The 13,521-nt window shown below is 32.3% G+C and overlaps 2 protein-coding genes across 2 annotated transcripts; both read left to right on the top strand.

Annotated features, from left to right (window-relative positions):
* The first annotated feature begins 1,185 nt into the window (after nucleotides 1-1,185).
* On the top strand, nucleotides 1,186-3,722 carry PIP1B (plasma membrane intrinsic protein 1B). Its single transcript, XM_022050529.2, has 4 exons — nucleotides 1,186-1,609; nucleotides 2,088-2,383; nucleotides 3,263-3,403; nucleotides 3,504-3,722. The coding sequence occupies exons 1-4, from the start codon at nucleotides 1,282-1,284 to the stop codon at nucleotides 3,597-3,599; spliced, it is 861 nt and encodes a 286-aa protein (XP_021906221.1). The 5' UTR covers nucleotides 1,186-1,281; the 3' UTR covers nucleotides 3,600-3,722.
* Nucleotides 3,723-9,467: 5,745 nt separating this feature from the next.
* Nucleotides 9,468-13,062, top strand: LOC110820900 (glycerol-3-phosphate 2-O-acyltransferase 4). Its single transcript, XM_022050528.2, has 3 exons — nucleotides 9,468-9,932; nucleotides 10,180-10,492; nucleotides 11,971-13,062. Exons 1-3 carry the CDS (start codon nucleotides 9,622-9,624, stop codon nucleotides 12,847-12,849), a joined length of 1,503 nt encoding a protein of 500 aa, XP_021906220.2. The 5' UTR covers nucleotides 9,468-9,621; the 3' UTR covers nucleotides 12,850-13,062.
* The last annotated feature ends 459 nt before the right edge of the window (nucleotides 13,063-13,521 follow it).

The raw sequence follows: 13,521 nt of genomic DNA on the forward strand, positions 1-13,521 counted from the left end.
TCAAATTTGTGAACACTATCATTAACATTTAAATTATAAACACTAATAAAAAATTTTAAAAAGTAAATAAAAAAATTTAACCACTAAAAGTACAACCAAATCTAACGATATAAAAGATAAAATATATTTTTACATTATCTAAAAATAGATAAAATTGATTTCTAAATTTATATTGGCTCTATATATTAGATAATTAAACTGTACTATAATGATAAAAAAAAATAATTACATATAAAATTTCATGTAGGTTTGCAATAATATATTATAGGTTTGATAAAATTTGATGAAATTAGAAATATTTTCGTACAATTTCCTGAAAAAATCTATGTGAAGTCAATTTTTATAATAAAATTAACAATTTTATAAATAAATAAGTATTAATTTATAAATAAATTTCACTAAAAATTTATATTTATTCTAAAAATAGTCTTAGAAAATCTAGTAAGCTTATGTTTTGAACACATATAAAAGTTGTGTTAAATTTATTTACAAATTATATATATTTATTTTAAAAAGAAAATCAAAAGAGTCTCACAAAAAACAAAAACCAAAAAACAAAATTTGATTTATATAAATTTTTATGTGAAATTGAAATAATAAATTTTAAATTTTACTAATTTCCATAAAATTCGTAATGCATTATTTAATTCTACATGAAATCTTATTTTTTTTTTATCTTAATATAATTTATAAATAAATTTCACATGAAAGGTAAATTTTCATAACTCGTGAATTTTAAGTTGTTAAACTGAGACATATAATAAAGGATAATTTTTTATATTTTTCCAAATATTTTATAATTATAAATTTAAAAAATCTCGAACTTAAAATATTTAATATTTATGGCGTAAAGTAGCCGTTAGACTCATTGCGTGATACGCACTTGTATAGGAAATGGTGGCAGACTCACTCATTGCTACACTCCAAAGTTTCTATTCTTTTGATGTTGTCACTTTCTGAAACGCCCCGTTTCATCTCATCCACACATTTCCCCCTTCTTCTCTTACTTCCTTCTTCACTTTTTTACTTTTTGGTTCCTCCAAGGCACCCACATAAACCTAACCACATGACGTGTCCACGTGGTTGTTGAGATAAATGGACGTGTCGAATTTCTATGTTTCAGAAAACGACGCCGTTTTGAACAATTTAAACAGTACAATACATACTTTCTATAAATCACTCTACTCTGACCATCCTTTGCACTCACTCCAACTCCAAGCTTCTTCCAACTGGTACACTTCGTTTGAGGCATTCTAACAGACGAAGAAGAAGAAGAAGAAAATGGAAGGGAAAGAAGAGGATGTGAAGCTTGGGGCAAACAAATTCTCAGAGAGGCAACCTATCGGGACATCGGCTCAGACAGATAAAGACTACAAGGAGCCACCGCCAGCTCCGCTCTTCGAGCCCGGCGAGCTCCATTCTTGGTCGTTCTGGAGAGCTGGCATTGCTGAGTTCATGGCTACTTTCTTGTTCCTCTACATCACTGTGTTGACGGTCATGGGTGTCAACAGGGCACCCAACAAGTGCGCCTCTGTGGGTATTCAGGGCATCGCTTGGGCTTTCGGTGGCATGATCTTCGCTCTGGTTTACTGCACTGCTGGGATCTCTGGTATTTTCCTTACATCTCTCATCTTACCCCTAATGTTAGTTATTCTTTCTTTTGAATATTTTTTTGCTGTTTTTTTCCGGGTAAGTTTACATCTTGCATGTATTTAGAGAGTCTCTATTTGGTTGCTGAGAAAGAGTGAGAAAATAAGAGGAGAGAGAGATGAAAAGTTCTTTCTGTTTTGGTCTTATTTGTGGGGGTTGGTTTTGTCTGATTAATGTTTAGTTTCTAAGAAAACAAGAAGGGAAGAAAACCATACCGGAAATCCAATGAAAAAAATGGTGATCAAAGTCCAAATAGGTTTCCTGTAACTCCCATGCAAACTAAATTTCCATTTGGATTTTCTTTTCCCGGTAACCAAGCAGGAAAAGAAAATCTGATGATTTTCTTTTCGCGCACTGTAACTCCCATGAACTTAAAATATTATTGCTTCTCGGAAATTCTCGAGTCCTTACGTCAACCTGTTCATGGGTTTGATCAGGTGGGCACATAAATCCAGCGGTGACATTTGGACTGTTCTTGGCGAGGAAATTGTCCCTGACCAGATCCATATTCTACATGGTGATGCAATGCCTGGGTGCAATTTGCGGCGCCGGCGTCGTGAAGGGGTTCCAGCCAAGGCCGTACCAGATGCTGGGTGGCGGAGCCAACATGGTGAATCATGGCTACACAAAAGGAGACGGACTTGGTGCCGAGATTGTGGGTACATTTGTTCTTGTTTATACTGTCTTCTCTGCTACTGATGCAAAGAGAAACGCCAGAGACTCCCATGTCCCTGTAAGTTTTTCTATGTATTTACAGTATTTTTACGGTGTAGTTGGATAAGAATTAGGGAAGAAATAGGAAGAAATGCATTGTTCTTATGAAATTATTATAATTTGGTTCCAGATTTTACATTTTTCTTTTATGGAATTAGAAATGCATAGGGTTAAAATTTATCTGGAATTGGGTGTTCAAGTCTTATGCTTGAATTAAGTACAAAAAGTATAAGAGTTGTAAGTGAATTTCACAACAATAGTAAAAATCCTTCATATATGGATGTGTGAATTGTACAGTGATCTTATTCTTAGTATTTTCTGATTGAACAAATTATGAATTCCACAAATAAAGTTCACAAAATTTTGTTGACTTCATATAATTTTTAATTTGAAATGTTAAGACTAATATGAGAAGATATTTGGGAATTAAAGTTACCTAAGAAGAGCCTTTGGCTTTAATGGTGCATCTCCCCACCTAAAAGTTATATGATGAACTTCTTGACCCAATTTCCATAGTGGCTATGGCCCTTAAGCATATAGCCACTATGGTACATTTCCGTATGTGTATATATATGTATAAAATTGGATTAAGCTGGGAAGTTTTTCGCCTTAACAAAGTAAGTTTCTTCCAAAAAAACTTGCTAGTGTAATGTACTCGGGCATTTCAATGATGAATTTAGTAGAATAAAAATCACGACACAACGAATGCTGACAAGATATTTGCATGGTTGAGTCTTAACTTAGTCCAAGCTAGAGAATAAATCATCAGATGGCTCAAAATCGTTTTCACATTCGTCGTAATTTACTAGTCAGCAAACCATAGAAAAATAAAATAAGTCGACAGGATATAATTTCATTTCCTGCAATATGAATATCATAAACATCTTTGAATTTGCAGATATTAGCTCCACTTCCAATTGGGTTTGCGGTTTTCTTGGTTCACTTGGCAACCATCCCCATCACGGGAACTGGCATCAACCCTGCCCGAAGCCTCGGAGCTGCCATCATCTACAACGATGACACTGCCTGGGATCACCATGTGAGTGAAATTTGAAGAAACTAAGTTAAACGTGTTTATATTTATGATTGATGCAAGAAATGGTTGTGTGATATTAATGTTTTGGTACTTGATATTTCAGTGGGTGTTCTGGGTAGGACCTTTCATTGGAGCTGCACTTGCTGCGCTTTATCACCAGATTGTCATCAGAGCCATCCCATTCAAAACCAGAGGCTAAAACGAAAGCCCTCCTCTAATAATTTATCTCCTCTTTATATATATATATATATATATATATTAGGATCTGGTGGAGTTTGGTTGTATAAATTTGCTGGCTTTAATCAGTGTTTGTTTGTTTCTATTGTGTTAGTTTTTTAATCTTCGTGCTTTCTTAGGATTTATTTGGGCTTTCAATGAGGGCTTTGAGCTTTCAATTAGGGCCTAGGCATTCATTTGGAAGTAATAATATATCACCGAAGGTAAAAAAACCCGTAATCATGCCGTACGGTTTGTGGTGTTACAAAATTATAAATTTATAATCTTTGATAAAAAAAAGTATAAATTTGAAAAAATTATAAATATTGGAAATGGGTAGGAGAATAAATTTGATAATTAAATATTTAATGTTTTATATTTATAATGTTATTTTGTATTTATTATTTAAATAAATGATACCAGGATGTCGTTAGAATAACATTTAAATATTTTTTAAAAATTTAAATATTATTAAAAACAAAAATAATGTATAAAAATTAAAGAAAAATTATATAGAAATTTTATCAAAAGCTATTTGGATACATATGAGAGAGAGAGAGAGAGAGAGAGAGCAATATATATATATATAAATGTATAAGAAGCTATAAATACAGCACGTGACAAGTACAGAAGGCAAATAAATAAGATGGGGTTGGAGTAAAGTGGGAAAGTTGGTGGGAGGAGACACACACATCTAACCATAAGCCAGAAAGTGGTGTAATGCATTAAATAATACAATTGTTCTATATTTATGATTAAAGCCAAACACCTCCTATGTTACAGACATTCTTATTTTTGTGGGTGGGTTTGAGATTAATAATAATTTAATTTATTATTAGATTAGTAAAGTTATAATAATTAATATTTATTATGTTTTTTTTTTATAAATATAAAATAACTAGGGTAAATTAAAAATACTAATTTTTAATTAAAAACGCCCATGCGATGTGATCATTATTATTGCTTATTGTAACCCTACACCTACCTCCTATATAAAATACACAGATACAAGTTTGCTTCCATCAATCACCAGTTATATTTTCCTTTCTCTGCAGAATAATAATAAAATAATAGTCCAAGAAACATTTACCTTATCCGCAACTAGTTTTTTTTTTTTTTTTTTTTTTAACTTTCCATATGTAAACATATATATATATATATATGTAATATTTTAAAAGCATATATACTTTTTAGAAATTCCATAAAATTAATGGGTTGATTTCAAAATTTTATGGAAATTAACGTTTTAAAAACGATGGATACACAGTGTCAGATCCAAGTAAGTCGTTTGAATCTTGGCAATTGGCATTAAATTGTTGCTGACCCAGACGATTAGTTCTTGGTCCAAAGAGGAATAGACGTGTGGATAATAGAAAGAAAAAATAAATTTTCAATGTTTGAAACATTAATTCGAACCTAATATAATTTCAAATAATAAATTAAATTTATTATTTATATGTGGGTGTACATGATAATTACTTTTCGTGTGTATCGCGAATTTGCATGTTTAAGCTTTCAAGCGTTCAACTACTCCATCTAAACTATGACAAATTTCAAACCAAACACACAAAAAAGTCTAGTACGTAATTAATTAGGGTATTATATTATTAAAATAAGTCTCATGATAACATCATTTTTTAAATCAAAATTAATTTATACGTTCATTTTAATTAAAGAAAAAACACATAAATATGTTGGGTTGGGTGGGTGTGTTTTAGTATTTTATAAATCGTAGTTTAAAATTTGAGCAGTGTCTTGCTTTTTGTCAAATTAATTTATAGAAAATGTAATTAATATATATTTTTTTTTGCTAAAGTATTTCCATTAGAAATTACAAATTTGATTTTTATTCATGTGTTAATTTTTAATTATTTTATGATCAAGTTTTTGAGTTATACCCACTTTACTATATGTTTATTACTTATTCGGAGCTAGTTAAATAAACGTACTAAACATATATATTGATTTACTTTTCAAGAATTTATAACCTTGAATCTCACAAATTAATAGAAACATTTCTTCATCCACCCAAATCCAATTTTTTTTAATTAATGCATTTATTGACCCTATTTTACTACCAGCTAGTTAGTTGCATTAATAAAATTAAGTGTATAAATAGTAAAAATATTACTAGTTGGATAGTTAAAATGAAAATAGATCAGTAATTTGATCATCACAGTGACATGGACAAGATTGAAAAGTTTGTCACGAACAAGTTCACATATATAATAGCAATCCGCCTCCATGTATTTAGTCTGCTCATAGTGGACCATATTAGTAGCAATGCTAATAACATTGGTGTTGTCTCTAAAGAGAGTGGTTGGTTAAGAGCATACAATACCAAGATCCATAAAGAGTCATTTGATATATATCTTCAAAATTAATAGAGATAAAGATCAATACTTAATTTTTATGCAAGATTTTGACTCTCATCCTTACTTCTTATCTTTTCAAGAGATAAGAAAATCACCCAAAAACACAATTCGCATAATATTGAATATCAACACTTCCAACATAATTTTCATCTGAATGTTATAAGAGTAAGAGATGTGTTAGAAAGAAAGTAGAGCTTGTAATCACAAGTACCTTTCAAATAGCAAATGTTGACTTACAACTTGAACATCACCGAAGATATTAAGATCCATGATACTGAGATAAATGAGACTACTCATTAAGCATTAATAAAGAGCAAGATCAAGGATATGTGCATCATCATCTCACTTTACTTTCAAATGTTGTTCCATTAGAGTAGCGAAAATTTTATTATCAGTAAGATTAATTAACTTAAATAAGTATTTAATGTAATTGTGTTGAGGAAAAAGAATGACATGAGATGAATATGACCCTTATAATCCAAGAATATATATGAGTGCCTAAGTCTTTATGTGATAAGAATCATTGAAAAAATGTTTGGATTATATGATTTTTTGTTGATCACTTCTTACAATAATCATATCATCCTATACTAACTAAAATGACAATGTTAGTATGTGAGTGATGAATAGAGTAGTCATTGGAACTTTGTCAAAAACCTGCTGAACATACAACAAACTAAAATTTTTTAAACCATGTTTTAAGCACTTGTTTAAGTTCATAAAGGGATTTACGAAGTTGACAAACTAGATTAGGATCAGCAAGAGAACAATATGGAAGACACTCTTTATAAACAATTTCCTTCAAATTTTCTTGAGGAAAAACTTTTTTCACTTTAACTAATAGAGTAGTAAATAGAGTATTGATCATGGTTATCTTGATAATAAGAGTAATAGTTTTTTCATAACCAATTCTATACTCCTATTTATTCTCTTGTATTACTAAACGAGCTTTATATTAGTTTAAAGTGTTGTTGATCTTGACCTTAATTATATAAACCCAGAAGTAGTAGTTGGTCAATGAACTATGTCCTAAGTATGATTATCCTTCAATGCCTTAAGTTCTTCTTCCATAGCCTTTCTCCCTCTAACATGTTTAGTCCAGTGCCTGGTAGATGGTCTACTAAAGTTGGGATATATCATTCCAAAGGTGGTGTAGGTGGTGTTGGTGCATTGATGGAGAAAATAGAGACTGAATCTCTAAAGCTATTAGTTATTAACATGATAGATGTTGTTTTTATCATCATTGGATTGAGATTTAGAAAAATCATATAGAAAATAAATGGTGGAACTAGTAGTTGGTGAATTAGGAGATAAAACATAAGATGCACACTTTTAATAAAATAAAATGATGAGATACACACAAACATTGAAATTGAGGATCATAGAAAACGTAGCCCTTTTATTTATCACTATAAACAACAAAAAGACATTTGATAATTTTTGTAATTAATTTGTTTCGTTCATGTGAGGGAAGTAACACAAAACAAACACAATCAAGATATGAAGATGTAATATGGTGATTGTCTAAAGAGTACAAAATAGGAAGATTAATTATCAAGAACTGAAATAGTTTTTCTATTAGTAAGATACATATTTATATGAATTGCTTTTTCTCAAAATTGAGGAATAACATAATATTCGATTAGAGGAGTCAGAACAACTTCTAAATCATGACATAATTTTTATTTAACTACCTTGTTGTGTTTTGGTATGCTGAGACATGATTGTTGGGTTAAAATCCACTTCTCTTAAAATAATTTATTAAGATCATATACAAAAAATTTGCCCCTAATGTCTGTATGAGAAATTTTAACTAATTTTTTGAACTGTATTTCAATCATAATAATAAAGTTCTTGGCTATATTTACTAGTGCAGATTTTGCTTATAAAAGATATATCCAAGTAAAAAATAAATAAAATAAAATATTTGTAACTAAATCTAGACGGAATAGGCAATTATTCCCACAAATTAAAGTGCACTGGATAAAAAGTACTTTCATTACTAAAATACTAGAACCAAATGATAATTTAGCAAAATATGCATAAAGCATAACTTTGGCAATTTGTGAAATATAAGATTTAACATTCGACTTGTTTGAAAGATAATTGGATTTGAACATAAATTCTAACCTACTGAGATGTGAGGGACTAACGTGATAATGCCATAGATTCTAAGTATTATTGGCATGGGAATTAAATGTAGAAGTCAAGACTAAAAGACATGATGGATGATTCTTTTTGTGGTACAACTCGAGATAGAAAAAAATGTCCATGTTTATGTCCTTTGTGATCACTTGCCCCATTTGAAGTCCTATATATCACAACAAAGAGAAGAAAATTTAACTAGTATAATTTTGACCACTTAATGATCTAATAGAGCCTAAGTTAGCAATTAATTGATGACCATAGAAAGTATTAGGGAGGTATAAGGATTCTCTTAATGTATTAGTTAAACACACAACATAATGTCATTAATTGGTAATTTTTTCTCATTGGCAATAGTGACATGTTGATGAAAATGATAAGGTTTGAGTTCAACAAAAACATGTTCTTATCCAAACATCAGTTAAAAGTAACAAAATCAAGATACCAAGGGATAGATTTAATTCTTTTATTTGATAACTTAGCAACAAGAAAAGTAAAAAAAGATAGCACCTTAAAGAATAACTTGTACTAATTCTTGAATCATCTTTTGAATTATTTGTGGTGTAAGTAAGTTCTCGTTAGAGTTTGTTGTATCTTGATTGCTCCTCATACTAACAAAGGTTGTGTGACTTTGTTTACCCTTTAAATTTATGTAATATAGAATAAAGTGTCATAGTCTTTCGCAATAGTTATATATATTATGCTTCCAACAATGAGACTATACATGTTCGTGCTCACTGTAACACTTGTATAGCTCCACGTCTCAACTTGGATTGAACTTTCCCTTGCGAAGTAATAAAAACGATATCAATCGAATTCGATTTCATGTTCAATTGAATATGTGTATTTAGTTATGTTATTTACAAAAAAATTTCTCTAATAAACAAACTGAGACATTTTTCTCTATCATTTATGTGAAAATATATAAAATTACTTGAAATTTTAATACGATAAGTTCTGGTCACTTTTTTTTTTATATAACATAAGTTTTAATCACTTAATCTATTCCAAATGGAGTTTGTTCACTTAATATTGATTTATACTAATTAAGAAAATTTATTTATTTTTAATATACCTTAGTATATAAAACTTTGTACAATAAAAAATTCAAAATTAGCTCTCAAATAAAAAATAGATATAATTGTTTGATTAAATCCCTTTAGTCATATCAATTTTAAGAAACTTAAAAACCAAAATATGTTACTTCCTACTGTCATGTAGTCCCAAATTTCCGTTGACCTAAACGATGAAAATAACAACACGAAAGTGTCAAGAAAAGTTCAGGCCCAATTTTGTAAATTCATTCGCCAACCGCCACATTTAAAACTCAACGTTCCCTCTTATCCTCCTCCGATTCCCTCCCGATTCCCCTTCCTGCTAATAAAACCGAACACAGAAAACAAAATCAGCCTTATACTGAACAGAAAAATATCAGTCTGGGGACGAAGAAACTGAAGGTATCCAGGTTCATATCCGACCGGAAACATGTCATCGCAGAAGCAGAGGTCAAAATTTCCTTCGATATCGGCGTGCGGGGGTTCAAATTACGAGTCGATCGCTGCGGATCTTGATGGTACTCTACTCATGTCCAGCAGCTCCTTTCCCTATTTCATGCTAGTCGCTATTGAAGCAGGAAGTCTTCTTCGTGGCCTCGTACTGCTTCTTTCTCTTCCTATCGTCATTGTCGCTTATCTTTTCATCTCTGAAGCCATCGGCATCCAAATCCTCATTTTCATTTCCTTCGCTGGCCTCAAAATCCGCGATATCGAGCTTGCATCGCGTGCTGTTCTGCCTCGGTATAGTCTCAAAAGCGTAGTTAGTTATAAATTATTGATACTTGGGAGTATTCCTCTGTTTGGAGTTATAAAGCTGCTCTTCTTTTTCTTTTTCTTTTTCTAGTCTTTAATCATCAACTAATTTCAAGTATGTTACTCATCATGTGAATGATTTCGGATCAATTAAATATTTAGATAAGTACTGGTTGCAAGTTGAGGATGAAAACTTAGAAGTTTATTTCTCTGTTCACAACACGTGTTTGGTTAGGTTTTACGCTACAGATGTGAGAAAGGAAAGCTACGAGGTGTTCGACAAGTGCAAGAGGAAGGTGGTGGTGACGGCAAACCCAATCATAATGGTGGAGCCGTTTGTGAAGGATTTTCTTGGCGGTGACAAGGTTTTAGGGACTGAGATCGAAGTGAACCCGAAAACCAAGAAGGCCACCGGATTCGTGAAGAAACCGGGGGTTTTAGTTGGCAAATTGAAGAGACTCGCCCTCTTGAAGGAATTCGGAGAGGAATCTCCCGATCTTGGCATCGGGGACCGCACTTCGGATTACGATTTCATGTCTATTTGCAAGGTTAGTCTCCAAATATCATGATGGTTTGTGCATAAATTAATACATGTTTGGTATGGTTCGTGGTTAATTTAAGTTAGATTATATATAATATAATGTAATTTAATCTGACGAAGCGTGATGATCTTACATATATATATATATATATATATATTTATATTGTTAATCTCTTTTATTCTATTGGTTGGTTGCGTTTCTTTAGATAAAATTTCTTTTCTTGCTGTTGTTAGTGTCGGTTACGTACGGAATAATACGACTTATAAATACAAAAGGTCCAATTAATTCAGTGTAACTTGAAAAATGGAGTGTGGACATTTGAGGTTGGGTAAACGATTTTAAGGCCTTAGGACCCGCATTCATAACCAACCTCCAACTACCAGCCAGGTAAAGTAATTAAAACTTTCATGTGCCAGTTGCCGCCTGCTGCCAAACAGCCAAAATGCCAAACTTTTGCTTCCAAAAAATAGTTTTCCCATTTTTATGGCCCAAATTATTTGGTTCTTAATGAAAATATGTTAATATTAAGTCTTTTCTATGCATCATTTACTAAATGGTGTGATATAAATTGTGGGTTTTATATAATATTAGAGAGGGTTTGTGCTTGGTACACATGTTATCCCATAACTAGCAAGTTGTGTTGAAGTACAAATAATAGGTAGAATTTTTAAATAACAATAATAACTTTATCAGGGGAGTTGCATGTGTGTGTTAATTTTTATTACAAACTATAATAAAATAAAAATTCAAGTACTAGTTCATAGCGAAGGGCTGCCCTTAATCTTAAATAGTGAGACTCCACATAATTTTAAATATATATAATTTTTTGAAAAATATTTCTAAATTTACAATTTTAGTAATTTTTGGTGCATTAGTCAACAATGCATAGTAATTTTAACCCACTGGTCAGAGTGAAAGAGAATTTTTGGTAATTTTTATTACTTCACAATTTTAAGATAATTAATTATCTAAAGGCTAAGATGAAAAGATGAAAATTTATTTGATTTTAACCAAAACTACGAATGCATTTGTTCTTATATTGTGTAAATATATGTAAATTTCTATCAATGAAAGTATTTTTTGCAGTCATTTTGGTAAAATTTTTGTTTGCTTACATATTGGCATAGCACGTGTATAACTGATCACACTTTCAAAACCTATATATACATATATGTTCTTTTTATGTTTGGTTTGTAAAATACATTTGAAGGATTCTAAATCATATCATTTCTCTGACTCTACCATCAGATTTTCATTAGTAAATTTATATGAACGAAGGTGTCATTACATTTATTAATTTGCAGCAAAACTCTTTCCCATAAGTTCTTGTTCCTATGAGGCCGCATATGTTCAACTAATAAAATTGCTAAGATTTGTTTTGTTGCTTATCATAATATGTCATGTTATTTACCCATCAAGTTCATAATAATAACCAGTTCTTTCCAGTTACCTCGCTGATACATTGTGTTGTTGCGTACATACAGGAGGGGTACATGGTGCACCGCCGCAAATCAGCATCACGAGCACCATTAGACAGCCTCAAGAGCCGAATCATCTTCCATGACGGTCGTCTGGTTCAGCGTCCGACTCCACTCAACGCCCTCATCATCTACATCTGGCTGCCATTTGGCTTCATATTATCCATCATCCGCGTCTACTTCAACCTCCCTCTCCCGGAGCGTATTGTACGCTACACTTACGAAATGCTCGGCATCCACCTCATCATCCGCGGGAACCCACCCCCTCCCCCGTCCCGCGGCTCCCCCGGCAACCTCTATGTCTGCAATCACCGCACGGCCCTCGACCCCATCGTTATCGCCATTGCTCTCGGACGCAAAGTCTCCTGTGTCACATACAGTGTAAGCCGTCTCTCACGCTTCCTATCTCCAATCCCAGCCGTCGCCTTGACCCGCGACCGTGCGGCTGACGCAGCCCGCATATCGGAACTCCTCCAAAAAGGCGACCTCGTGGTGTGCCCGGAGGGCACCACGTGTCGGGAACCCTTCTTGCTGCGATTCAGTGCACTGTTCGCCGAGATGAGCGACAGAATCGTGCCGGTGGCAGTCAATTGTAAGCAGAACATGTTTTACGGGACGACGGTACGTGGTGTAAAATTTTGGGATCCGTATTACTTCTTCATGAATCCGAGACCAACTTACGAGGTGACGTTCCTCGACCGCCTACCGGAGGAAATGACGTGTAAAGCCGGAGGGAAATCGCCGATCGAGGTGGCGAATTACGTGCAGAAGGTGTTGGGTGATGTGTTAGGGTTTGAACGGACCGTATTAACCAGGAAGGACAAGTATATGTTACTGGGAGGAAATGATGGTAAGGTGGAGTCAATGTACAATGCCAAGAAATGAAGAGGGTCAGTTTATTTTTGCATCCTCTGAAGCAAAGAGTGCCATTAGCCACTGTATTTGAGATAAGATAGGTTTGATGATTGGCAAAACGTTACTAATTCAGTACTGTTAAGTCATTGTTGGGGTAGAAGAAGAAAATTTAAAGTACGTTGTGATTGAATTGTCTTTATTATAAGACATATATATTTCATATTTGTTTTCAGGTGTTATAAACTTGTCTTAGTTGTAATATGCTTTGTTCTTCATCATTTTGTAACTGTCTCCAATAGTTAACTACCTCATGAAAATGTTAATTATAAATTTGTTTTCACATCTAAATTTATTCCATGTGAGTTTTGGTGAGAAATTTTGTAAGATGCTGAATTTGAAAAATAATTCTTATAAAGTGAAAAATATCTTATATTCATCTCAAGTCTTACAAATTCATACTAAAATTCTTGGCAAATTTATCATGTATTTTTTCAATTTTAAAAAATTTACATTTACAAATAAATTTTCAACACTTTTTTTTTTTTTTTGTTACAAGAGAAAGAAAAAACACCAAGGCTTTCAAACAAGACAAGAATAAATGTTGCACATCCTAGGCCAGAAAACTCCAATAATATCATCCCTTATGATCTCGGTGAGTTTTATTAAATTATAATACCGATGGTACAAACCAGGAGGTCAAGC

The sequence above is a fragment of the Carica papaya genome, chromosome 5 (genome assembly GCF_054855325.1).
Source record: "Carica papaya isolate Zhongbai chromosome 5, ASM5485532v1, whole genome shotgun sequence".
NCBI lineage: Eukaryota > Viridiplantae > Streptophyta > Magnoliopsida > Brassicales > Caricaceae > Carica > Carica papaya.